General features: G+C 47.6%; 1 protein-coding gene across 5 annotated transcripts in view; it reads right to left on the reverse strand.

The window, feature by feature from the left end:
• Window positions 1-3,040: 3,040 nt before the first annotated feature.
• The window catches only part of LOC119507572 (core histone macro-H2A.1), a 95,635-nt gene continuing 72,156 nt past the window's right edge, over window positions 3,041-26,519 (reverse strand). For 3 of the 5 annotated variants that reach the window (XM_037800733.1, XM_037800732.1, XM_037800734.1), the window contains exons 6-9: window positions 21,691-21,790; window positions 15,113-15,202; window positions 12,354-12,528; window positions 3,041-3,263 (exon numbers count right to left, since the gene is read on the reverse strand). In XM_037800733.1, coding sequence (XP_037656661.1) covers window positions 3,098-3,263; window positions 12,354-12,528; window positions 15,113-15,202; window positions 21,691-21,790 — 531 coding nt within the window. In that variant the 3' untranslated portion in view covers window positions 3,041-3,097. Of the gene's footprint in view, window positions 3,264-12,353; window positions 12,529-15,112; window positions 15,203-19,934; window positions 20,026-21,690; window positions 21,791-26,519 lie in introns of all 5 variants that reach the window. The other 2 variants (XM_037800735.1, XM_037800736.1) reach the window with 1 other exon arrangement.

A 26,519-nucleotide genomic window follows, 5' to 3' on the forward strand; every position in this document is an offset into this window, starting at 1 on the left:
AATTTCCTCTTCTATAAAATGGGGATAGTGTTACCTACCTCGTAGGGTTGCTATGAGTAGATAAATTTGATGCATGTAGGACAAGTGTGTGCATGTACACACAGACACACATACAGAGAAGTTGTTTTTGTCAGTTTAGCCTGTGTTGGAGCCATGGAGCTGTGCTTGATCTCAGATGTCATTTAGAAAGGCTCATGGAGGAGTACTGAGGAAATCATATTGACAACTCAGGGCAGAGCCCTGCTACCTACCGAGGGCAAGGATAGTTTCCTCAGAAACAAGTGGGAGGGGGATTTTGCTGCCTTGGACCACTGTCAGATCACAGGGTGCATGGGCCTGAGGTTGCAGGGAATGGAGGGGACGCAGGCACAGTAACAGTGGGATATCAAGGCAGCTCTGCTCCATAGCATTCGCTGTCAGTCCAGCTCCAACATGGCTCACAGTGAACGGGAGACCTGGGAAATACCAGTTTCCTCTCTAGAAACTGGGATTTTCCTCCTCGCAAAATAATTTCAATTTTGGTAAATTTCACTAACTGCAGACTTTGGAATAGAGTGCAGTTCAAGAGATTCCTTGCAGTTGCACCAATATCTTAAAAGTCATGAGCGTCCCCCTGCCCCCAAACATGAGGCTGACATCAGAGAACAATTTTTGATCCTAGTTTTAAAAACTAACTGGGTGGTTTAGAGATAATGGGAATCCCAGGCAGTTTGTTGGCTCTCAGTCCCTCAGTTTCATTGAAAAGTTATTTCTTTAGTGAGCCTACATCTCAAGCACACGGTGCACTTTGGATTATTGTAAGTTTAGAAATATTTAGGTGATTATGGTAAATAATTCATGCAAACCCTGACAAATACAATTTATTCTTTTGTGCAATCACAAGAGCAGAAACTGGCTGCACTTTCTCTATTTACTTCCCAGTCCTCTCAGCGACATCTAGTGGATGATCTTTGCCAAATACAGAATTTGGCTCCCTGGTGTTCCTTCTCCAAAGGCAGGGAAATGCGATTCACAGGAAACCTTGTTTCCATCCAGATGTTCATCTGTTTCAGTCTCTGAGTTAGAAACACCACCAAGGACAAATGAACTCTTTTGTTGCTGACTAGATGGTACTGTCAGGGACCCTATCCCATGGTGGTCATTGCACTTGAATCTGGTTGCCACTTATTAGCAGGGTGGCCAAGGGCAAGTAACCTCTCAGCCTCAGTGTTCTCAACTGTAAAATGGATCTAATAATAGGATCTGCCTTATAGGGTATTTCAAAGACAAGATGAAATGATGCCATAATGGGCTCAGCACAGTGCCTGGCACACAGTAAATCAGTATTTCCAGCTAACAGCAGTCATTGTTTCTTTCTCTTCTCTCTCCCTGCACACTGCAGATTCTCCCTATAGAACAGTGCTTTGGGGTGGATGGCTGTACTGCATAGTTTGTCCAAGCAGGCAGTTTACAGAATTACATGCGTGTGCTTGAAAAGACAATGCAAATTTTTTTCTTGCTTTTTTTGGTCAAATGCTAGTCAAGAAATAGGAATACGTAATCTAGACCCAGCAAACATCTTGGAAAAAAGAAGTTAAGTCTTAGCACCTTATATTTAGAAGAAATTTGGAAAAGTCATCTTTCAGGTTTGAGTTAGAAGTAGTTGCCTTTTTGTTGAAAAGGAGATTGGTCACGATGGTTTAGTATTTCTTTTTTTATTTCATTAGGCACAGTTTCAAAAGGAAAAATGATATTTTACATTGATTCATGATATGCAGTGTACTGCAAATTTCTTCCTCGTTAAACTCTGTTTTAGAAGTAGGTACTTTTCTTTTTAAAGATATAGGAGTCTTCTGTGCATTTAACAAATTTAGATTAAGGCAAAAGTGCCCTCTTGAAGTAAAAAAAATGTATTTGGCTAACATGTTTTAGCTACTCTGGCCCAGCTGGGAACTTTCTAAATAATCTATAACCCTAAACACCCTCAGCTGTGAGAAGGCACCTAAAAGCTGGCAGCACATCCTGGGACCTGGGTGGTGCCAGAAAGCTTCAGGCACCCTCTTTCCTGGCCTTCTGGGATGACAGGCCCAACACAGAGGGCTCGAGGCTCCTCCAACTCCTTCTGGCAAGGGGCCCAGGGGCCTCCAGGCCCAGCCATTAGCCAGAGAGACTGTCAGGAGGCAGGAGGAGGTGGTAGGAGAGAGCTGTGCTGAGAGCCTGGAGACAGCCCTGCCACTTGCTCCCACCTGGCTGTGTCCATCCACTTCCCTATTTGTGAAAGGGGAATAATCCCCCCTTGACCAACTATCACAAAGATGAAGGGGGAGACTGTCCGTGTACTCCCGCTGCAAACCATGAAGGGTCTGAGGATTGCCCCCCCCCCCCCCAGGCTACAAGGGCCAGTGTGGTGCTTCCTGGGAGTGGGCCACCCCACCCGGACCCCCCACCCCCTCTCTGGTCTGAGATGCTTAGCACTCAGTTACAGTAACTCAAGACACAGCAGTCACAACAACATTTTAACATTTTACTAAATCAATTCACACAAATTCCAAATTGCAAATATAATTCAGGACAACAGGTTCTGTTCTGTTTTTTAAATCTTTCATTTTCAAATCCATTATTAAGACAGTAAGTAAACAAAAATTAGGTCCATTGCAAATTCATGATTTTTCTTTTCTTCTTGAGGGGAAAAAAAAAAAACATTACAGTAAAAAGAATGCCACTGGATGTACAATAAAGCACCACAACACACAGTTACAAAATGGGGCTTCCTGGATTCTGCCATATGTAAAAGACACTGCTTTTTTTCCACTGCTCTGTGCCGATCAGGATTTCATTAAAATAAAACTATAAAATCTCCTAGGTTACACTACAAGTCAGACACGGTCTGGAACACAGTGCTTAACAACAGTAATGCCAACTATCAGTGCTAACGTAAAAACATTTTAGAAGGTCAAAAACAATTAGACTGAAAACCAAAACCTTATTTTCCCTAGATGAGCAAAATTGAAAATGAAAGGGTTCCCGCCTCCAATAGGAGTGAAGGGGATTTTTTCTTTTCTTTCTTGCAAATTGGAGGCGGGGGACACGGTGTGGACCGGTGCTGCAGCTCCTCAGCCTAGTTGGCATCCAGCTTGGCCATTTCCTGCACGTAGATGCCTATACTCTCGCTGTCAAAAAGCACGAAATACACCGTTTTGATTGAAGAGGACATTGTTGACACAAAGTAACTGGAGATGGCCTTCAGGATCAGCTGGGCCGCTGTCTGCTTTGGGAAGCCGTTCCTGTGGGAGAGACAACAGGCCCTCAGAAACCTGGGGGCGACAGTGGCTGCATGACCCACCCCTCCCCATACCCCCACCTGCCCAGGGCCACCTGGGCTACAGTTTGCCTCATGTGGGGTCCCGGTGTCTGTGAGAAGTGCTGGGCCCTTCGCTGCTCAGGCACAGGTGCGAGGGAGCAGGTACCTCTGGACGGGAGGCAGACAAGTGGGCCGAGTTCTGGGGCCTGAGGGAGGATGTGCCCAGTGCCTTCAGAGAAAGGAGTGCCAGGAAGTTTTCTGAAAGGCAGCCGGCAGGTGTGACAGAGTATGCTTTTAAGGTGAGTGGTGTGCTTCAGAGGAGCGTGAGCTCCTGCATTTCTTTTCCCCAACCTCACTGTGTCTAGCACAGCGTAGGAGACCCCACAGGGTCCTGAGACATTCCAGATGAGTCTTGGCTGGAGGCTGGGGGTTGTCCAGGAAGGAACTGGCCTCCAGCCACACAAGAGGTTCCTACTGTCTTCAGTTTTCATGGTGCAGGGTGGATAGCCAAGACCCCAGCCCCCACACCAGCTTGGCCCACCACAGACTGGGTGTCAGGGGGCTGTGGGTGCAGGGGAGAAACCTGGGCCACGTGATCTCCTCACTCCAAGGGAAACAGCCAGTTCTTCACACCAAACTCACTTGAATTTACTTGTGGCCATTTAAAGTAAATGTTGTGTGGCAATTTTTGTACGTAGGGGCTCAGAATTTAAACAAGAATCTAGAATCAGGACTGGAAGAACCGGTGTTGCCGCCCTGTGTGCCAAGGGGTTCCTGGTCAATGCTGCACATGCACAGCCTGGGTGACCGGGGCGGGGGCTCTGGAGCCAGTAGCCCTGGATTCAAATCCCTTACTGGTCCCAATCACAGTTAAGGATATGAGGGTGGGAGTTGTGGGCCAGCTTCTGTGGGGATGTCTTTGTTCATCTGGCAGATCTAGAGTTTTCTGTTGTGCTGGTCCATGAACTATCAGCCACCTGGGTGCTGGACCCACCTGGCAGTTTGGCTGGTACTCTCAATGGGGTACCTGCTGCCAGGTGGACAGGTTTTCAGATGCCTGGGGAGTGGGATTTCTTGTCACCCTTCCAGCCTCGCTCATGACATGCCAAGTCTGGCTCATCCGCTTGGCTCCCTTGGAGAGCCACTCCTACTCTACGGTTAGTGCTTACAGCATCTCAGAGCATTTCGCTCAAGAGAAAACCATCCTGGTGGCTCTAATCATCAAACATGGCTTTACCCAGCTCAATGATGGGGCCCTAGTAACTTCCAGATTCTTCAGAAATGGAGCCCATTTGTAGACAGTAGGGGGTGTCTCCCAGGGCATGTTCCCAGCCTGTATGGAGGAGCCTGCAGGCGATTAATGGGGTGTGACCCAGGGTCGGGGGTTCCATCACATATGGCTGCTGCTCCTCATACAGTGAACCTACAAAGCAGGCAGCATACGGGACATCACCACTGAGGAAAGGGAGGCTGAAAGAGAGCTTCAGAGATGATCGGGCAAGGATGGTGGTGGTAGCTGTCTGCAGCTTTCTCCGAAGGACACCCCTGTGCTCTATCACTTCTGGCTGACTTCGCAGGTTCAGTGGTGGTCTCACCAGGGAGGACAGGATGGAGGGTGGCGGTCACAGCGCAGGAAGAAGGGTGCCTCGCTAGGAATGGGGAGGGGCAGATATTCCATGAGGAAGGGCTCTCTCCTCACACCCATTTCCCTTCTCGGAGCTGACAGCTTGGTCTAGGGATAAGCTTTTCTTACCACCCCTGGCACAGCTGCCTTGACTATTTTTACAGGAGCTGCGGAGCACAGAGTATAGGTTATTCTGAACAAGACACACCTTGGCAATTACTTAGGGGAGTAAACTTGGCCTTCCACTTTTAGGGGTCATTTCTATGGGCGTGTTCCTAAGGGAGTGCGTGCAAGTCTTTGGGGAGCCCAATTCATACCCCCTGTGGGATGCAGTAGGGGGGACGGGCTGCCATTCCTCCACCCAGACCCTGTTCCTGAGAGGAGGGACCAGAGTCAGCTTTTGGGGGAGGCTGTACACGCAGGGTCACTAGAATAAGGGCCCATTTTAAGTGTCTCACAAAGAGCAAATGTTTATTTTCCTGCTGTAAATACAGCTGCTGCCCAAAAGACTGATCAGATTACAACAACCCCCATTAATTTCATCCCTGGTGAGAAGAACTGGAGCAGGAGGGTGTGAGCTGCCAGACAGGCAGGAGTGGGGCATGTCTTCTAGCTCCAGCAGGACAGGGAGCTGGGCCCACAGCTGGAAGCAGCTTGTGCTCAGCTGAGGGGCTCCCAGGGGCTTCTGAACTGGGAAGAACCCAGTCGGGGGATGTGACCTGCGTGGGGGCCAAGAGGGGCTGTGAAGATCGTGCTCTCTGCAGGTAAAGCCTGAGCCCGTGCCCCACCTGTTCCACATTCCAGCTCCCAATGGTGCCCTCCTGCCTACTTCCCTGCACAGTCTGTTGTGTGACCTGATGGCTGCAGCCTGTCTCCTCTTGTGCTCCCCAGTACCATCCCACCTGAGCTGGCCCCAGTGCAAGCTTCTTGAGTTGCCACCTGCTGCTGCTCTGCCGGTGCCACTGCACACCTCCAACACTCACTCACTCGGGACCCAGCCAGGTGAGAAGTGGTGCGATGCAGACGCACAGCACGTGGCCCTGCCCATCTGCCCCTGCCCATCTGCCCTTGCTCGGTATGAGACCCAAGTTGTGCCCTGGGGCACCAAAGGTGCACAGTCACTCTTACCTATGCCCAGTGCTTTCTAACACAGACCCTTCTCCCATGACTCCATTCCCCTGCAGTGGACCCCTGAAAAAGGATCTGTGACTTCCAGTGATGCAATGTTCTTTCCTGTTGCTCTATATCAATAGTTCTCAAACTGTAGCCCGTATCACAATCACTGAAGACTTGCCAAAACACAGATCCTGGCTCACCCCAGTTTCTGATTCAGCAGGTCTGGGGACCACCTTTGAGAACCACTGTTCTACATGTAGCTAACAATGACTTTATAATCTGAGCTTGCAGAGTGGGCCCAAAGGTTAAGAACCAGCCAATGGGGGAGAAGGGGAGGGATTAAAGGATTTGGGCCTGCAGTGCCCACGCTGCATGTCCTACTATTAACAGAGAGCGGATGTTCTCCCCCACAGCATGCCTGGCCCTGTCCTTCATGCTGTACAGGGTGAATGTGAATCTGGATTTGTTTCCAGGAAGACCTCATGTTGGCAAACCTATCCCTCTCTTCTAGGCAGCCACAGGGTCTAAAGAAGAAACCTGGGCATGGAGCTGTGGCCACCCTGGACCACGAAGACGAACAGCAAAGGTAATGGCTTTCCTAGAGTGGTCAGGTGAGGACCAAAATGGTCTCTAGGCTCCACAGTTAGAAGTCGGTTTGTGACAAACTGGAACGTACAAGCAGATGATCTAGCAAGAGTGCTTTACCCGTGGAGCCCTGAGCCCTCAGGTCAGGGGCAGCTGAGGCACAGGCAGTGACCTGGGCAGCCAGGCTCAGGTCTGCCTCTGACGCATGGCGGCTCCCACCCCTCTCCAGGCAGGAAAGCAGAGCAGCAGGTGCTCAGGCCCTGGGGCCACCCAGGCTTGGGTTTGAATCCTGCCTCTGTCTCTGTGCCTGTTTCCTCACCCTGTGAAATGAGGTAGTCAGAGGACCTATTATGGGATGGCTGTGAAGACTGAACAAGATAATCCATATTAGGGACTGGGACATAAGAGTCCTCAGTCAACAGTAGTTATTTCAGAAGGGGGTGGTCTCAAAGGGTCTTTTCAAGGGTGTGTGCAGGGGAGAACTGCCTCCCTGACCCCAGGCCCCATGGCAGCTGTGACTGGTGGCCGTTACCATCACTGCCCCACACGTGGTTACGCTGGGCTATGATGTGGGCCTCCAGCCCCCGAAGAGCTGCTGTCTGTGTCTGTGATGCCCAGTCCCCTCAGAGGACTGGAAGCCATCACTGTTGGCTGGCCGGGGTGTGAAGGGACTATGGAGGGGCTCCCTGCCCAAGCGCTGACTGCATTTAGGAAAGACGCTTGCCTTCTGGCATCTCATTCATCATCTTGGCTTCTCAAAGCTAGCTGGGTTTCTTTCTTTGTTGCATAACCAGAGTCTCTCAAAGTGACCATTCCTGTTTGGTCAAATCTTTGTGTTTTCCTTCCCCATCTTAGGCTTACTGCCTTTGAGGCCATCACTCTGTCCTATAGCCATGCTGTGGCTGCCTTCCAGACCAGACCAGCTGCCACCTCCTCCAAGACACAATATAGCCCTAAGCAGACTAAGGAGATAGCTGGAGCTTTCTTCAGCCACTCCAACTGTATCTGGAACTGCCTTCACCAAATGTCCTGGGCCTCAGTTTCCATAGGTGCAAGGGGTCCCCATGGGCAACCCCAGTCTGGTGCCCACTTGGGCCAGGGGCTGTGCACGTTTGCCTGCCCCACTGTCCTGTCTAGATCTGTACCAAGGGCCACACTCCAGAAAAGGTTTACATGCTTATACCTTCTGCTGAGCCCCTCCCATGGGTGAGGCATCTCCATGCATCCCTGCTCTCAGTGAGCTCACCCTCCAGAGACGGGTGGGGCAGGCATGGGGAATTCAGGCTAAGAGCAGAAAGGAGCAAGTGGAGTCACAGGGGAAAGGCTGTGTCATGTGGGGGAACCTGGGTCAATTTTCTGGAGGAGACAGACTGGGAGCTTGCCCTCAAAGGCAGGGTAGGAGGAAAGGTGGGCCAATACAACGGTACAGTCAAGTTAATTGTCTTTGCAGTTTGGGAGATGGGTAGGGCTGGATGTCTTGGACCCTTTTCTGCTAGGATTAGGTCCTCCTCCCACTGTTGTGCTGGCTGCTCCCCGGCCTTTCAGTCTGCCCATGCTCTGTCTGGCTTTTAAGCCTCCAGGGGTAAAGACCAGGCCATGAGAGTCCTGGTGGGAGAGCAGTGGATTGCAGGAGGGAGATGCTGACGTTCAGGAGGGGAGGATGAGGGATCCAGCATCCCTGATGGGTTCTGCTCCTGCAGCTGCAGGGGCAGGGCAGCCCAGCCCCAAATTGGTCTCTTCCCTTCTTTCATTCCAGGGCTCATTCACATGCTTTGGGTTAATAAATCCCCCAATTCAAAGGCCTTTGAGTTGTTTCTGTCCTTACATTTCTCTTCTCAGGCCAGTTCCTAAGGAGTACAGGCTGACGGCTGTTTCTGTGTTCCTGGGCAGGGCAGGGAATTTCAAGGTGTTTCCACAGGTTTCCTATAAAATCCATGCACACAGAAAGTCTGCAGGCAGCAGTCTTTTGGCTGAGTGAGAGGAGATGGGAGCAAGGGCCTGTCTGACCCCGGGGAACAGGAGGCAGGGTTTCCTTGTGCCTGACATCATGGCCTCTGAGGTCAAATTCTGCCTTTACCAAGGACAAGCTGTATGACCTCAGATGACTTACTTAACCCCTCTAAGGCTTCCGTATCTTCACCTTTGGAGTAGAATCAGCAACAGTGCTCCCCCTGAGGAATGTTGTGAGATAATGCAGATAAAGGGGTCAGCCTGGTGCTATAAATGGTCGCTTGAAAAAAGCAAACTGGCTTTCCTTTTAAGCTCATAAATCTAAGGAGAGTTTAATCAAAGCCCCAAACTAGCTATTCCCTATGTATTGGCTCTCTGGAAGGGGTCTCCCCCTAATGTCAAACAGAGCTGAGGGAGTGTGGGTGTCAATAAATAGTGCGACCAGACTGGGTGAGGACAGGATGTCCAGATGCCAAAGGTGTTTTCCAAGACTGGGGTTACACTGCGGGGTCTCACTCGCCCCAAGTGTGCTTTTGGGTTTGTCTGGGACCAGTGGGCTAGAGGGAGCCGACTGGGGGTCATCCCTCCTGAGATGCCAAAGATGATGGGCCTCGGCTAAGAGAAAAAGGTCCCTAGTTCTTTACCAACATGTCTGTGTTTATGTTGTTTTAATTCCAACATGACTTTTATGTCGGAGACACTAGATGCCACAAACAAGCCGTTTTATTTCCCCTCCTAAAACCCACTGTGAGTTACTGGCCAGCTCTAGTGTAATCCCACTCTTTACTCATGAAAGAGAGGGCAGCTGTTTACACGGCTCTGTGGGGCAATGTCTGCCTGGCAGATGTTGGGCCCAGGCGGCTGTGCACATGTGCTGCCTTTGGCATTCCACCCTCTTAAAAGCTTTCAATTTATTATTTTTTAAAACTTTTTACTCCATGAAAAATGTAAATAAGTTTGTAATAACACATGCTCTTTTATGGGAATTACTTTTATGCTCCAATTAAAAATCTCCCCATAGCCATATGAAAGAGCGTGAAATTATTGCCTCCAATAAAGACTCCTATTGCCTCTCTCTTTGGAAGCACCTTTCATCAGAGGAGATCAAAGTGCAACCAAAGCATTAATTAACTGTGCCTCGTAACTGTCTGTGAGGAAGGGCAGTCCTTGTAGCCTCGTTTACTGATAAGAAAGTCCAGGGACAGAGAGGTTGACTAATTTAGTAAAGGTCACACAGCAGCACAGTGGCAAAGAACAGACTTTTTGTGGGAGGTGAGGATAAGTAGGGGTGGGAGAAGCAGGAAGCATGGTTATTTAATCTCTGAATCTAAAGCATTTGGAAAAGAATGTCTTTAATCCCTCTGGGACTGGGCCCTGGCACCTATAATACAGCTCTAAAAGTTCCAGGGAAAGTTTAATCTTCTGGGTGTTTACTGACCCTCTTATGAAGTATTGCTTATCTTTGCCAGGTGCTGTTAGAGCATCTAAAAGCCCTTTTAATTGACTCTATCTCTGTTAGCTTTTCTTTCATTATGCATTTGAATGATACCCTTTAAAAATGATATTCATCATATGCTCTTGGCAAACGAGAATGAAAAAGTATAGTTGCTTAAAACGTAGACAGCAATCTGAAACAATGCATGTGTGATCAGGGAGTCTTGTCAGCTTTCAACTGGGTGCATTTGGGTTGTCCCTACACTTGGGAGTAAAGTTGAACTCAGTGCAGAGCAGAGTGTATGTTCACGTGCAGGCATGCATGAGTGTGTGGGTACAGCATGGTTTACACTCACCCTGGGGACATGCAATTGTTCTGGCACTACAGCTTCCTTTGCCAATAGGCTCAAGGAGAAAGCCTGCTCTCACAGGGCAGTGTGGACTGAGGGGACCCTGCTCCAAGGAGCACCTGGTCAGGAGGCCCTCACTTCCCAGAACTGCAGGGCTAGGAAAGGGGGAGGTGAGCCAGCCTACAGCTCGCTAACTACTGAGAGACTGCCAGGCAAATGCTCATTCTGCTGTCAATGGAGGTGGATAGTGGCACCAGAGGAGAAGTTCAGGCATAACCAGAGATCTTTCCCAGAGCCAGGGACTCTGGCAGGTCCTGCTGGTCATATGCAGCCTCCTTGGCCCACTGCAAGCCCTAGGGAATGGTGGCAGTGCCTATCTGCCTGTGGGCAAGGACTTCTGTTAGGTCTAAACTCTGCTGGAGGAGAAATCCCAGTGTGGCTTGACAGGAAGCTCACCCAAGACTAGCTCTGTCACTGTTAGAAGGCCTGCCTGAGATGAAAACAGCAAACTCTACTCTCTATCCTCTCATGGGTTTGGAAGGAAAGTGCTTTGAAAGGAGAAGTCTTCTATACTACAAGGACTGGTTATGAGGACTGTGACACGGTTTCACCCAGGAGGGCAGTGCAGCCTGCTCGTGCCCAGCCTTTACCACAGGAAGTGGTGCCGTAAGATGTCAGCCTGCTGGGAATCTGTGCTGCCGCTGTACAACCTTGCTTTCCTTGAGCTCTGGGAGGGACTGGTGGGCAGAGACCCCAGAAGGTTCACCATCTGGGATAGGAAGCCCCAGGTATGGCAGCAGCTACTCTGTCCAAACCAAGCCACCTGCCCATACAGAACCCAGGGTTATGACCCCCCCCCCCCACTTAGTCCCAAGATACAAACAGCTGTAGCCTCCTGAAGGCAGTTTCCCTTTGCTTTAGTGCCCAATCCAGATCCCAAGCCCTCTGGAGGCCTGCAACTTGGACCCTTGGCAAGGAGGACCCTGGTGATGTAATGGGAGGTGGGACACACCTCATAGGCAGGCTGTCTCCACAAGCCCTACATCTGGATCATGACAGAGAGTTCTCAAAGCATTCTCCCCTCTAGGAGCACCTTTAATTTCCAGAGCAACTGTGAGCCACTGCGTGGGGGATTATGATGTCCATCTTATAGAGCAGAAGATTGGGCTCAGAGTGGGTATTAATTTATGTACCATCACTCAGCTGGTTAGTAGCTCAGCCAGGACTCGACTCCCGCTCAGGCTCAGTCCCACTCTGAGGGGCAGGAACCTGATAGACTATTTACTGACATTTGAGGGTGTGCAACCAGGTAGGCAGTCTGGGGGTCACTACTGAGTCCTATCTACCCACCAGTGTTAAAAGACGAGACTCTTTAGTGGTGGCCCTCTGGGTTGCATAACTGTCTTAGGGGCAATTGTGCAGCTCCTGAAGGGCTCAGTGAGGCCTCCTGGGGGTATTTCAGGGATGGAGGTGGGGTTGAAGCCTAACCCTGTTTCCCAGTTCCTTCACCTTATTAGTGGCCATCAGGGTCACCTAAGGTGGCTAGGATAATAGGATAGAGGTAGGTCATGTTTGGGGAGGTGAAGGATGCATGGGAATAAAAAAGCAGGGAGCTCTGGCCAAAGAATGCTACAGTTTTGGATACAGAACTCTAAGTTGTCTACAGGCTGGACTGGGGAGGCTCTCTCTCTTTTTAGTATCCCTGCAGTCATCGCTCCTGTCCTCCTGACTAAATCTGACTGTCCAAGACTCACTCCCTGAGGCACCATCTCTGACAGTCCCAGAGCACACTGAGGTCTCTTCTGTGAGGACACATGCTATCACAATTCACGTTGCATACTGTCCTCAAGCCTCGTGTCTCACTCTGTCTCTCAAAATGCTCCTCGTTGTTGTGTATTTTGGCAAGTGCTTTCAGGCAGCCTCACAGGCTCTGCACAGTCAGAACTCCACAATTATGGGTGAGTATACGCGAGACATATCCACGACTGACACAGGAACACGTGTGCACCCTCACCTGCCACTGCCAATGGATGGAAATGCAATGGATTTCAGCTTCTTATCATCTGCCAGGGCCAAGCAGTTCTTCACCGTCTTTTCCAGAAGTTCCTCACACTTGTCCACACCCCAGACTGGACTGTTACAGTGGATCACAAACTTGGCGGGCAGGCCATGGCCGGTACTGACGGCGGCTGGAGGGGACAAGACAGCAATAGTGAGTTCGGTACCTCTGTACAGCATGTGCGCAAAACACCAAACAGACCCATTCTCCAGCTACAGTGCATTTTCCTGGGCCCACCTACAGCTGTGTAATAGGAAAGGACCCAGGTGCCTACTGTGCTGTCATTCCAACATAAGTTCTGGGGCTGGAAACTGCTCATCATTTGGTCTTCTCACTCAGGACGACACTCATTCCAAGACCCCCCCTTGGGAAGCTGGCATTTGGGATACATCACCAGAATTTTGGCCATGATTATAGAAAGCCCTCTCTCTACCCTCAGAAAACATGTGGGGTTCTCCCAGAAAATAGAACATTAACCATCCAACTTGACTGAATGTGTCAGAATGTTTGTGGCCACATATTAATTGCCTTTTTTGGTCTTCTACCTCCTTTCAAGTGGATTCACGTGCAAATAATTATGAAGTATCTATAAATCTCCTAGACACAATTCAGGATAAACCTATTAGGAAAGCAACACCTTTTAATGAGTGGCTAAGCAGTCTTACTAGTGTCACTGCTGCCACTGATCCCTGCTAAGGACAACTTTTGATGGGCTGTGTAACTAACTGAGCCTGCATAATTTTGCCAGAATTAGATTTTTTTTTTTTTTTTTTTTTTTTTTAAGGATGGAACTGTTTCTATTCCTGGAAGAGGAGCCATTTTTGGCTATCCATCTCTGCAGCAGACCCGCCTGTCCAGGGTCCCTCTCAATCTTTACCCCTTGTCAGAGTTAAGAACCCAACTTCAGGTCTGGCTGCACACCAGGAAATGTAACATGCCAGCCCAGTGTCTCCCAGGATGTATTCCAAGGATCCGTGTTTCCTAAGATGCTCTGCAAAGAAGAGGGCCCTGGGTCCATGGTGGCAAGCGCAGCACTGTGTGGAAGCACACACAGGAGCATGTCAATGTCCCCACACTACTGCTACCATAAGACACCCAAGACTTCTTTTGTTGTTTGGCCAAGTGTTTCCTAAACCTACTGGAACTACAGAACCCATTTTTGAGGAATACCCATCAGTACTTTCCAAAAGGTACAGGTTGTTACAGTCATTCTTAATAGATATTGAAGAAAGTGATTTGTGGGTGGTATCTCTTGTGATGTAGTAGAAACAGCTCTGAACTAAGAGTCTTTGCTCTGCTCCCTGACTGGGTTCAAGAACTCAGGACTGGTGCCAACCTATAGAAACCTGGGAATGGGGGCTTAATTCACTGGTCTGTCCCATGGAAGGCACTGCTAAACTATGCATGGGAAAAGACTAGAAAGATACATGTTAACAGTGACTATCTTTGGGCAGTGAGGCAAGGTTATGTTTTATTATCTTCATTATACTTTTTAAAATATTTTAAAACATTTTCTAAAATAGCTCCTAAAATCAGAACAACAAAAATATCTTAAGCCATAGTAAATCTAATGAGTTTGCATAAGCTGAGGCTCAGGTTTCACCAGCAAAGTTAAGTGGCAGAACCATGACCTCCCCTCTTCAGACCATGTACTAAGAGTCATCCACTGGGCTTAAACTTGGCCTGGTTTGAGAAGCACCAATGGGCAAGGACCTCTGGGCTGGAAAGGCCAGGTGCCTCTAGCTGTGTACCTAATGTGTGTGGCCTCCCTTGTATATTGTGACTCGAGTGGTAACTGCCCAGAGGAACTTGATAATGAGTGGTTCCCGCAACCCCCAGCATTCCATGCCCTTTGCAGGCAAAACAGACATGGCAGATAAGAGGCAATGTCCCTCTCTCAGCCCTACTGGGCCCCCTGCTAGCCAAAGATGAGCCGTCGAGGCCAGTGTGGGCACCGGGGAAGAGGCGCAAGGCCTGGTGAACCTTCTGCTCTGCTCAGCCCTGGGCCCTGAGTGGGTGTGAGATAGGACGCTGTGTAGAAATTACTGATTTCCTTATTTAATTGAGGTTGATTTTTGAAACAGGATTTGAAAGACAGGATGGGCACTTTGGGATCATCTTGCAAGAAGAGAAAACTGGAACCCACAGAGAGGAAGGGGATGGCCTGTCCTCACACAGCTGGTCAGGTGAGTTGGGTGACCCCCTGCTCTGGACAATCAGGCCCTCAGCAGGTCCCTGGCCATGCATGTCCTACTGACCACCAAAAATTACAAAATTCTCCCCACATCAGATTACAATTATAAGTCAGCATTTTTCCTTGCCCCTATCAGGAAAGGTGTAACTGACAAATGAGAAATGCATATTTATATTTTTCCAATTAAAAACACAGATGGCTGCTGAAGAGTATTAATTTGAATCTCTCACCAGCAGTTTTGCACATGGCTCAGTATCACCATTTGTAATTCTCAGCTCTTAAATTCCTGAAAATTTGAGGTCTAGACATCAAATATTTAGGAGCTATTTTAAGTAATAAAAATTTACAGTATTTTGCAGGAACCTCTCCCGACAATGTGCATGTGATGAAATTCTAGGTTGTAAGGCTAACAGGCTTTCCTACATTTGCATCACCTCTGAATTCTAAGCTGTCTCCTAAAACGGTTTCCCTAATACTGCAAGTGCCACACTAAATAAGCACAGCAGCTTCCCCACCTCACCTCCAGCTACTTCCAAGGGCCCATTCTTTTTCCGGAGTTCCAGAACAGCCTCCACAAACTCCTTGCCACCTTTCTTCTCCAGCGTGTTTCCTAAACAAGGATAGGGCTAGATCAGATGGCCATTCGTGTGCCTCTGGGCACACACAGATGCTTTAGTATGTCAAGTGATTACATATTTCAAATGATCTAACCAGCTAAATTTCCATAAGGCTGCAAAACAGGAACTAAACCTTGGCTGAGTTAGTAAAGTGAAATTTAGAAGGGATTTATCAGCAGCCAGTTACCTCTCTGTGACATTTTGGTTTCACATGGCTGTCTTTGCTGGCTGTTATTTGGGTTCAACTTGGGGTGATCTTAGATGTGCCAGGCATGTAAGACAGGACACGCCTGTTCTTTGCAAGCCTGCCTGACCTGCATACTTCTCATTGGCCTGAGAAGCCAGATGGTACTGCTTCGAAGGTTGCCTCCTTTGGGTTTTCTTCTCTGTATCTGGGGAAAACCCACCAAATAAGGAGGTTTTAGAGGAAGCATACCATGCTCCCATCAAGCAGCTAGCTCTCTTCTTGGCAACGGGCCCAGAAGAAAGTGTTGAGATCTGGCCCCCTTTGGACCAGCATAATCACCATGCTTAGCTCCTGTTTTGCAGCTTTGGTCTCATATGCAAATACAAAAAAAAAAAAAAAAAAAGGCCTAACATAGTATTTCCTTAATTATACTAATGATTCAGAATCATTTTAGGTAAAGAAGAACATCAGAAGCAGAGCTTAAAGATGAACTTGCCTTATAGAAAGGCTTGGGAAGAAGCATGTCAACTGCTCAGAACTAAATTTTTAAAAAGACAAATCCAATGGAGGTGGGAGCATTGTGTTTTCTTGATTTAGGGTACATGCTAAGTAGTCAGTTCCTGCTGTGGAAGCCAATTTCCCAAACGAGATTACCAACCCCTGTAAGATCTTTGGGTTAAACATCTCATGTGGAATAATGATCAGCAATAGAAGTTAATAACAATGTTATCCTTTTAAGTTTGGCCAGAATGGCTTCTGATTTTTCCTTAAGCTCTGATTCCTCAGCTTTGCACATTTTAAAGAACTTTTCCTCAGGAGAGGATAAAATACTCCCCTTAAGATTCACCATTTGTCTTGGAAAATTCAAGGTGCACCTGGCACAATTCTGATAGGGTAGGTCAGGGTGCACTGGAATGCACCAGCCCAAATTCTCTTTGGATTCACCCTGTAATGACTAAGTCTAATTATCTTAGAGAGACCTGCCTCATTTGCATGCTTGTTCGGCATGGGTGAACTAACCCTAGAAAGTGTCTAGAAGGAAAGCAAACAGCCCAAGCACTGTCACAAGACAGAACCAGAGCTAATGGTGGGGCTAGACCTGTAAGCCACCTGTCCAGCCATAGGAAGGGTGGGTGCATGAATGAATGTGACCCATTGCCCACAAGGAGCGCTCAGCTGAGTGGAGGCTGGGCTTTTGGAGAGAGATTAATTTAGGGTCCCTGAGGTGGGATCCTGTGCCCCCTCTTCATTAGCCAAGACTGCCTTCATACTGTCGCCTGTCTTGAACAGCAGCAAAATAGCCTTTACGTGGCTGAGGCATCGGGAGGAAAACCATATTCTACTTTCAGAGACTTTTCATCTGCTGCTGCTGTGTGTTTCTGTTAAAGCTCAGCATCAGAGATGGCAGCTGAATGGAGCATATGCTTGAGGGAGGAGGCTTGGGGCCTCGTCATTCAGTTACGTCCACTAGGAAGTAGTGCCTTTAAGACACAACCCAGGTTGAGTGACACCCAAATACAGGTTCACCTGAGATATCCATGCAGCTGAAAAAAAGGAATCTGGGGTCTGAATCAGCTAGAGGGTCCCATGTGCTCTGTCCCTGCTGCCCCTGACCTAGCCTTCCCTCTTCCTCTAAGGGACGTAAGTACATATGCCACAGCCGGGACTGAGTAAGGTCCTCATTCTCTATCACATCTACTCTTTGGTGAGAACTGGGCTATTTGGAAAGTAAAAGAAAATTAGTACCATATTAATATTATCAACTACTTTCTTAAATATAAAATATTTCTTAAGAAAATGGGCTGATTTATAATTAAAGGTGTTTTATCTTAGGAAGAGTGTTTACTTTAAAACTTTTACTTATCATTAAGTATTGCTTCAATTAGAAGTGAAACTTGCAAGTTAAAATACACTTAATGCATTTCCCAAACTTAAATTCAACCCTAGGTTGCAGGCAATCAACCCACTCAGGACTTGACTCCTACACACACATATGTATGCACATGTTCATGTAGACACATGTGTACTTTTTAACAAGAAACAGGCCCATTTTCAACTGTATTGTCAACACTCTTAATGTAAGACTCTTGTTTTTTAGGCTTAACTTCAGGGTTAATCATGAAGCAATTGGCTTATTTGCCCCCAAGCATAAACATGTGTTACTCCCATGAGAACAAGAACATTATTTCATGCTTAGAAAGCAGGCATAAGTATCAGTGTTCAAAACAGCCTAAGCGAAAATTTAGGCTTGGACAAATGTCAGGCTAAGCCTGTGGTCTATTTCACTGTTAGAAAGAACTTTTGATGGGTAAAAGTTAATCACTGGGGCTAAGCATTCCTGCACTCGCATTCCTTCTTCCAGCAGTCTCAGGACTCAGGAATTCACACCAAGTATGAGAGATGGAGTGATTACATCCTAGCTTCCCCCTTTCCCCTCTAACACATCAAAGTGGGAGCTGGAACCAATTCAGACCACGTATGAATCTGGTTTATCACTGTTTTGATATTGTAAAAAAAAAATCTGGGTTCAGCTAGTTTGGACTGGTTCACTGGGCAGAAAATGCACTAAGGTGGGCTTTGGAAGACCTGGATTCTGGACCTGGCACTCTCTTTCCTCCTCTCTGCCAGCTCTGGCAGTGTTGGTGAGTGATGTGTGGTGTGCCCTTGGGCAAGCTCTGAAACTCAGGTTGCTCATGTGCCAACCAAAGCTGATAATCCCTGCCCTGTGCCTATCGCTAGGCTGAGAGCAAGCATTGCAGGGAGAAGCAGTAACACCAACTGGGCGCTTCTGGGTTAGCACAGCTGGTTCAAGCCTGTCTCAAAGGCCTCCAGCTCTACATGGTGTGGTTGCCCCTGCTGGACACACGCCTTCCATGAGCCCAGCAGGTCGCAGACTTTCTCCTCTCCCTGAGCCTGGGAGAAGTTTCATAATTTCCATCTCACTAAATGTCCTGGATGGTAGGATGAACCCAGGCCTTAGTCACTCCTGGCTGAAAGAAAGACAAGCCCTTAGTTGTTCGTTTATTTCCTTTTCTCCAAATAAGTACTTCCCACCCATCAAATTTTCACTTGGCTAAGAAAGGAATTACCTTTCTCCTAAGCTGCCTGACTTAGGAACTCTTAAACTTCTCCAAAATCTCGTGAAAGGAAAGTTTATTTTAGTTGCCTGATTTTATTTTGGCCTGGCAGACTTGCTGAAGCCTTTCTGTCCGGTTTGTTTTGCCATCCATGTCCGAAATCCAAAATGCCCAGGAGAGTAATTAGCCCAATTCCCAGTGGTTGGGGAAGATGTAAACAGCAGTCTTTCGTAGTGATACTAACCAGAGCTAGACAGCCACAGATTGCTGAATTCTTGTACATCTAGTGCCTGGGACACTAGAAAAGCCTGTTACCCTCATCCTTCAAGATGACTTCACTTTTGTACTCGTTAGAAATGTAATCACTGTCTTTGGAAGCTGGTGTGAGTATGCACTGAGTACTATTCCCAGGACACCTACTGTAAAAATCATATACATAGACAATAGACGATAGCAAGATCACATGGTAAATACAATCAGAAGCCAGCACAACAAGGTGCTTTGCTTATGTTATTTAATACAATCCTCCACAATTAACACTATTTTATAGTTGGAGAAACCAAGGCCCAAAGGAGTTAAGTGACTTGCACAAGCCCCACTGCCAGTAAATGCCGAGGCGAGGAGTCATGCTCCTTCTACCTAGCTCCAACCCTGTGCTTTTTGCCATTACACCTGGATACCTTCTCATTAGATAAGCCCCTCAGTGTAGTCCCATATAAGCGGACACTACGTGGTACTCATGCTGGCAAATCTGCAGCTATGGGATCCAGCATCTCGAGTGCTCTCTCTGCCTCACCCCACCCTCAGCTGTTTAGCGTGCCGGAAGCCAACTAAACAATGCATCATCAGCTACCAGGGGAGAGGAAGGTGCTTTCTGGTTCTAGGATAATATTTCTCAAGAGCAGTCTAGGGACACCACATCAGAATGGGGTGATTTTCTTAAAGCCTGAGAACCCCTGGGTGTGGGAGAGTGCTCTGAAAGGGTACACCATGAGAACCTGTGGCTTTAGGGCCATTTTCAGGATTGGGTGTGCTTCTGACACAGACAGAGGTGTGTGTGGGCAGAGACCCATGCACAGCATTTGTGGGTGTCTCTTCCCAGAGGACACAGAAGCAGTCTTGGATGCCACTCAGCCAATCTGACTGCTTCCTCCTGGAAGCTGAAATAGTCTATGAACCCAGTTTCCAACAAAGCCTGTGCCTCTTGAGGAAAATGAATAAATGATGTTGCTGAACCAGTTCCCAAACCAGCAGCACCCATTTGTGAGCTGTGTGATGCTTCCTGGCTGCAGGTAGCCAGAGTTCTATGTTCACAACCCAGGGACAGGAGCCCTTGGGGAGGTCAGGACAGCTGGAAGTGTGAAATGAATGCAGCCCTGCATAGCTGTCAAAGATCAAGCTGTCTGCAGCGGCCGACTGACCATGCACACACACACTCGGCAGCACCCGGCTAGGCATTACCTACTTCACCACCGATGTAGAAGTCAGTGTTTGTCGGGTGAACGACAGCATCACTGTCGATCGAGGCAATGTCAGCCTGTACAACTTGCAACTATAACAGGTAAACAAATGTATATCAACTCTGTTGGACCGAGACCCACACACAGGCACATTTACTAACGCCCCAATGGCAGGGCTGGCCTACCTGGTCGATTCCAAAAAATGAGCCAAAGGGGCAATCAGTCCACGCAGTGTGCGCACATGTGGATGGGGGTGAGGAGAGGAGGAGGAATATCAAATGTGACATGTTTAAATTAAACATTTGAATGACAAGTCCAAAGAAAGAGAAACACACACGAGATCATTTGCAACGGTTAAAAGAAATAACAAAACAACGAATGCCCCATTTCACTTCGCAAAAGCCTATAAAACTGGCACCCCACTGAGAAGACTACTAAAACATGGCAGTCTGTTTTAAAAAAATGTGGACTATCAGGCCAACCAAAAACAACAAGTTTCTCCATTTTGTCCACAACAGTCAACTTGCAGGCTTTAAATTTTATTCTTGTGACATGCATCTTGTCTACCTTCAAAGGATGTCTCTTGTAAGCCGAGAAAATAGAGGGATGTGTAGGTGACTGGGTTTGTTTTTCCCCGCAAAGTACGGAAATATTTTCCCAGGTCTGCCTCTTATCCTGCCCAATCCTACTTTAATGTATTTTACGTTTATGATGTACTCTGGTTAGGATCCTTGCTTTTTCTAGCTTGTGCCCTCTTTTAAGAAATTATCTGTAAAGGGCAGTTAGAGAACAGGTTTGAGTGGAGGCTTTCCTGAGTCCCATTCCCATGTCTTCAGCCCACTCTTGCAGTCAGCGTGTGAGATCGTGCCCAGGCTCTAGACTGCATGTCTCTCCTAGTAAGGAAGTCTGCCATCTTACAAAAGCAGCAGCACCTAGGAGCTAAAGGCACTCAAGGGATGAGACCACCTTTGGGGGCCTGTGTTGCCTGTTTCACATAGCAAGGCCCTCTTCCATGCCATGAGCTGGCAGTTGAAGCCACAGAAGTGGGACACCCAAGAGGTGCCTCTCAGCTTGCCCTGACCATCAGCCCTCCTGAGCGGGGAGACACCTCCATAGGAAGTGCTTCAGAAGCAATACTGCCCTTCACTTTCATATCATCCTCTAGCCAAATAACTCATGAACTCATTTCTAGAACTCATGAGATAACTCACGCTGTCATATACTATTTTCAGTTGTAGAAAAGTTGAAGTGACAGTAGGTGGTAAATTTGGGGAAAACCATTTTGTTCGCAGATTATGCAGAGCTTAATGGTATACTAATGCAATTTAACAGTCTCCCTTTCCAAGTGCTTTCAAGCTTTGTTTGAGTGTCATTTCTAATCAAGGCTTAAATGGAGAAACTATCATTTTGTAGTTACCTGAGTTTTTTCAGTTCTAAAAAAAAAAACAAACACATTAAAAAAAAAATCCCCCCAAGTAACCAGCAGTCAGTTTGATCATTATGGAAAAGAATTTAGACAACAGTATATTTGCAACTGGAGGGGAAAGGAGCCAATCACACTTAATGGAACATATCAGACCTTTTCCATCTGGAATGACTTGGAGGAAGTAGACATTCAATTTCTACCTCAAATGTCAATGTTGAATTTGGGCATTTGGCTTGACCACTCTGAAGTTTGAGATGCTGCAGAGCCTAAATTCTGGGTTCCATAACTTTTCATCTGACAGCTGGTGGTGCCGAACCCCATCCCCAATTACCTAGGTCATCTTTAAGGTCAATGTCAGCATTGGTAGGATTGATTATGGCCTCCACCTCAAAGCCGGCTAAATTACTGATTTCACTGTGAATAAGGTTCAGCTGAAAAGAAAAGCATGAGGTGGGAAATAACAGGACAGCCGGGAAGTCACAGAAGTGAGCCTTGGGACACAGATGAAGGGTAATGGACACTCAAAGAGCAGGGGGCACAAAAAGGGGAGGGAGTTGCTGGCTAAAACGAATCCACTGCAATGTAAGACTCAAATGCTGCTCAAGATGCTGAAAGGAAGCAAGCTAGGCTGAGAGTTCAGAACCTGTTGAGTGATGCTTGAGGCAAGAGAGAGGCGTAAGCCACATTGGACCCATGGATCGACTTCCCTTTAAAGGAACTTGTAATATGGGGTCCTCTTCTTTGAGTCATAGGATGGTATAAAAGTCCCATGTGGTTTGGGTGAACCCCAAGTAGCTCTTTCAAGTGGCTACAGGTCTGTAATGCTGTCCTGTCACTGTGACTACTGGCTGCCTGCCTGCCTGCCCTGCCCTAGTTGGGGGTGACAAGGAGCTAAAATGGTCTGTTGCTTATTAATATCTCATTTTTCATGCCCATTAGTCATGTAATGCTGAAGTTCTGGTAAAACCCAAAAAGAGAAAAAGCAGTTCTCTGGCAAGACAATGTGTCTTTTGAACTGTTTTCACCTTGTTGGCGGTTACTCTGAGGCCCAGGAGCCAGCTTATTGATCATTTTCCCTGAGTGAGTTTTAGGACTATCCAACCAACTGGTTCTTTCTGAAGAGCCAAGAGAACATCCTCCCTCCTCACTGTCCTTTTATTCTGTTGCCACAGCACCCCCAAGCATCTGCATATGAGGATACCTGAGTTCCAGACTGTGCTGTCAGAGGGGCAAGGGAAGTTAACTAGCCTAGGGCTGCTTTCCAGGTTCCCTCTTTTCCCCCTTCCTGTTCTTTAGGTATAAGTGCCTGCAGTCAAATACACGCTCCATTCTTTTAATGAAGATGCTCATTCTTCAGGGACACAAATTCATAACTGCTGCATCAAAAAGAGATGTCAAAGCAGCCCTCAGCAGAGCAAGTGTCCAAGACTGATCCAGGCTGGGAATGTGGACTGTGGCCTGCAGGGCCCTCACTCCAAGAAGACAGCCATACGCAGACACTTGGCAGGGAGGCTCCTGGCAACTGAGCTCCATGTCACTGAATTTCTGGAGCCAAACACTTCATTGAAAACAAAACCAAACAAAAACCCTGACACTCTAAAAGCATGAGAAATATAAACTCACATTTCTGATTCTCAGAAGCAGCCAATACATTCTCACAAGAGGACCCTGCTTAAATTAAAAGTCATCCTTTGTGAGAAAGAAATTGTGGCAATAAATTTGGGCCCTGCCACAGGGTGGTGGGCGTTATTCTTAGCTAAAGACTCAGAGGGAGAAGAGGAACACATTTTCAGTACTTGGACTTTCCGTTTATTGTTTCTAGCACTGCCCGGTGATTTCAGGCCACCCACATCCTAGAGGCTGAAAGAAGCCCATCGGGGGTGATCTCCCTTAGCGAGGTCTGAGAAGCACAGGACCCTGGTGCCAGGAGAGAGCCACAGAAAGGAGGCAAGAATCAGAGCCGGGGCAGCAACTGCTCCGGGTGAAGCGGTCAAGGTAGGCACAGACTGGGGGGTCTCAGGTGAGGCAGAGCAAAGGTTGAGGATGCAGAACAAGGTAAAGGACTCTACTGTAATATTATTTAAGCAAATCCTGCTTTAAAAAACTCAAATTACGCCAAGACTCCCTGCCCTCCCCCTCACCAAAAAGTAATCCCCACACTATGTGAAGGGGCAGGAGGTTGGTGAGGGAGGAACAACATAAAGAAAAAAGCGGAGAAATACTTCACTCCCTGCAGTGGTAGATAAGCGTACTTTTAAGACATGTATCAGATTCCTTTTTTGTTTAAAAAACATACATGTTCAAATTCTTAAAATTCACACTTTTTTCCCAATTGTACTTTTCCCAATTGTATAAATGCCTCATTGGAAAATCACCTATTCAACTAGCTTTCTGGGAAAGCCCCCACTAGCCTGCCTCTAGTTCTGTCTTGGGGAGCACCACTTCTCTGTTCTGGGGAATGGGATTCTCTTGGGAAGCTGTGGAGTTGCATGGCTCTACTGAAGCAAACAGAACTCAAGTTCCCTGGAGAATTCCCAGTTCACTCTGGGCTCATCTGCCTCTGCTCTGACCAGAGGCAGCCCCTGCTCTTGGAAGCACGAAACAGGGAACCTCAAGGAGTAACTTCTCCTCAGCATGGAGCATCTCCAGCTAAGTGCTGCTTCACTTCCTCACTCACATCTTGCAGATAAGACTAGAGTTGTGAGTTTCTAACTGTGCTTTTCCCTGCTCCAGGATTCAGCGGATGTCCTCAGGATATGGGAACTGAACCTCAAAATGGTTTTGCTGCTATTAAATATGAACAAATATGCATTTTAAAAAATTCCACAGGACGAGAAAGCATGTGCTTTGGGGAGGGGGTCTTTGTGGGGGTGAGCAGGAGAGGTTGGAGAGGGGAGAGAAGACTGGAAAATTGATTCGGGTACATGGGAAAGACCAGTGGGCAGAAGCCAACAGTGATCACGAACAAAGACAGTAGTCCCCCTGAACAGAAGAGCCCATGGACAGAGGGTGCAAGTAATCACGTATGTGCATGTCTGTAAAGGTTCCCACCATCCAATAGGTCACAAGTGAAGAGGCACAGTAGGGGAAAGACAGTGCCCAATCATAGGGAGACCAGGGCCCCTCCCACCACCCAAGTGAAAGCCAACTGCCGTCTCAGCCAAAGGGGTGTGTGGCTGCCTGAAACACATGGCCGAGAGGCGGCATCTGTGGGTTGGGAAATCAGATTTCTGGGAAGCTATGAAAATGCTCAAGATTAGGCTGATTTGGGGGGAGGAGGAGGGTTGTTAATAAATTTCAGAATTTGAACAAGGTGATTACTTCTTTGTTCCATTGCTGGGAAAGATGGAAAACAGTTTTAAAGCACAGCAGAGGGAATTTAAAGTGGCTGTGTAGATTGTTGGCCACTGGAGAGAGTGACCAAAGGGAATTGTCAGCAGCAGAGCAGAAGGGGGTCCCACTTGGCTGCCAGAGCTAGGGGAAAGGGACTTAGCCAAGTGACCTTCATGAAGACTTCCAGCTCTGGGATTTGATCATCCTAACCTCAGATGGCTCTGCTAAAGCCAGCCTCTGGGGACAACAGTACCCAAATCTTCCCTGTCATGGTTATGTCCATGTTAATCCTTATTCTCTACTCTTGGTGTGAGATCATTTGTGTATATGTTTCTTAAAGGCAGGGAATGTATTGCCTGCTACTTGCTCAGTGCCATACTATGCCTAAGGCATTGCTACGGTTTTTGTAGGCAAATAATAGATTTGAAATTGGATGTCGAGATCCTCGGCTATAATTTTGAGATGAAATGAACACCCTCTCTTGCCCCTTCTCTTAAAGTAGGGCTAATCAAAAGCCCAGAGCTCAGGTTCTAGGTCCTTGGCCTGGCTTGGACCCAAAGGGAAGGGAGGCTGGTGCCCGCCATTTAAGGCAGACCAGGAGGCAGTTTGCTGCTGATGATAGGGAAGGGGCCCGAGACTTGGGACCACTGGTTAGATGTCCAGGCTGCTTTGACATGGCCTATTTGGCTATAGTAAATAGCATAATCCTTTTTTTTTTTTTCTTTTACATAACAGGATCAGAAATTCGATTTTAGGAAATGAAAGTGATTTTTGAAGACTAAGTGATATGCTGATTTTAGCCCGTACTTGTCCAATTTTGGTGCGCTCTCATTCCCTCAGGGATGGAAGACTGATTGGCTACATACGGTACAACCCTTTGCTTGTTTCCAAAGTCCATTTCAACTAAGTGGGATGGAGAGGGCAATGTTTTCCACAGAATTTGTTCTTGAGTCCTCATGGAGAATGACATTTTCCCTGTGTCCCACTCGAGGGCCTCCTCCTGCCTTGCCTCTGGGGCACAGGGGCTCCTTCATCCGGGCTGTGCTGCCTGCCCCATACACATCCCCAGGCTAAACTCCTCGGGATCTTTGGGCTTGGCAGTGGGATCTGATGGGCTTCAGGCTAGAACGTGTCTCACAAAGAAAGGGCACTCATCTTATGTGTGGGCACTACCAGGAAGTCCAGCTGTTGAGTCACTCGGCACAGCTTCATCAGTTTCCTAAACTGTCTCAGAAGCTAATCGTCAGACATAGCGGTATAGGGGCGTAAGGAGCCATTTCTTCCTTCCTGCTGCTTCAAAATCTCCCTCTCTCCTTAGAGTCTCCTAGCCCCAGGAGAAGGGAGCTGAGGCCAGAGGGAGAATGCCCACAGGACCCTGCCTCTGCTTTTAGTGGCAAAGGGCCAAGGCTGTGACCTGATATGTCTGGGAGGTGTGCAGATTCACTCACACCCTTGTTTGCCTGCCCAACTGCTCTAAATATTACAGACTCTAACAAGGAAATGTACATTATTTACTAGCGGTTGACACAGACTTAGACCAAAACACATTGGGAAGGGTTTTTGGACATAGAAGTGTTGGGTTTTAAAACCTCTGTAAATCTTTTGCTTTAAACCACAAAGCAAAAACATTAGGTGATTCAGATTCACAGCACTGTGTTGGTTTTTTAAAACAACTCAACAATGTGTGTGAACATTGGGTAAAATCATAGCGTAATGAGGGCAATTACTCCTGAGACTTCAGTATGTGAAATACAGCATCATCAGCAACAATTAGCTCCCAGGCTCCTAAGCCCTGGACACATATTCTCCCATGAGTAGCTTAGCAAC

The sequence above is a fragment of the Choloepus didactylus genome, chromosome 13 (genome assembly GCF_015220235.1).
Source record: "Choloepus didactylus isolate mChoDid1 chromosome 13, mChoDid1.pri, whole genome shotgun sequence".
Lineage (NCBI taxonomy): Eukaryota > Metazoa > Chordata > Mammalia > Pilosa > Megalonychidae > Choloepus > Choloepus didactylus.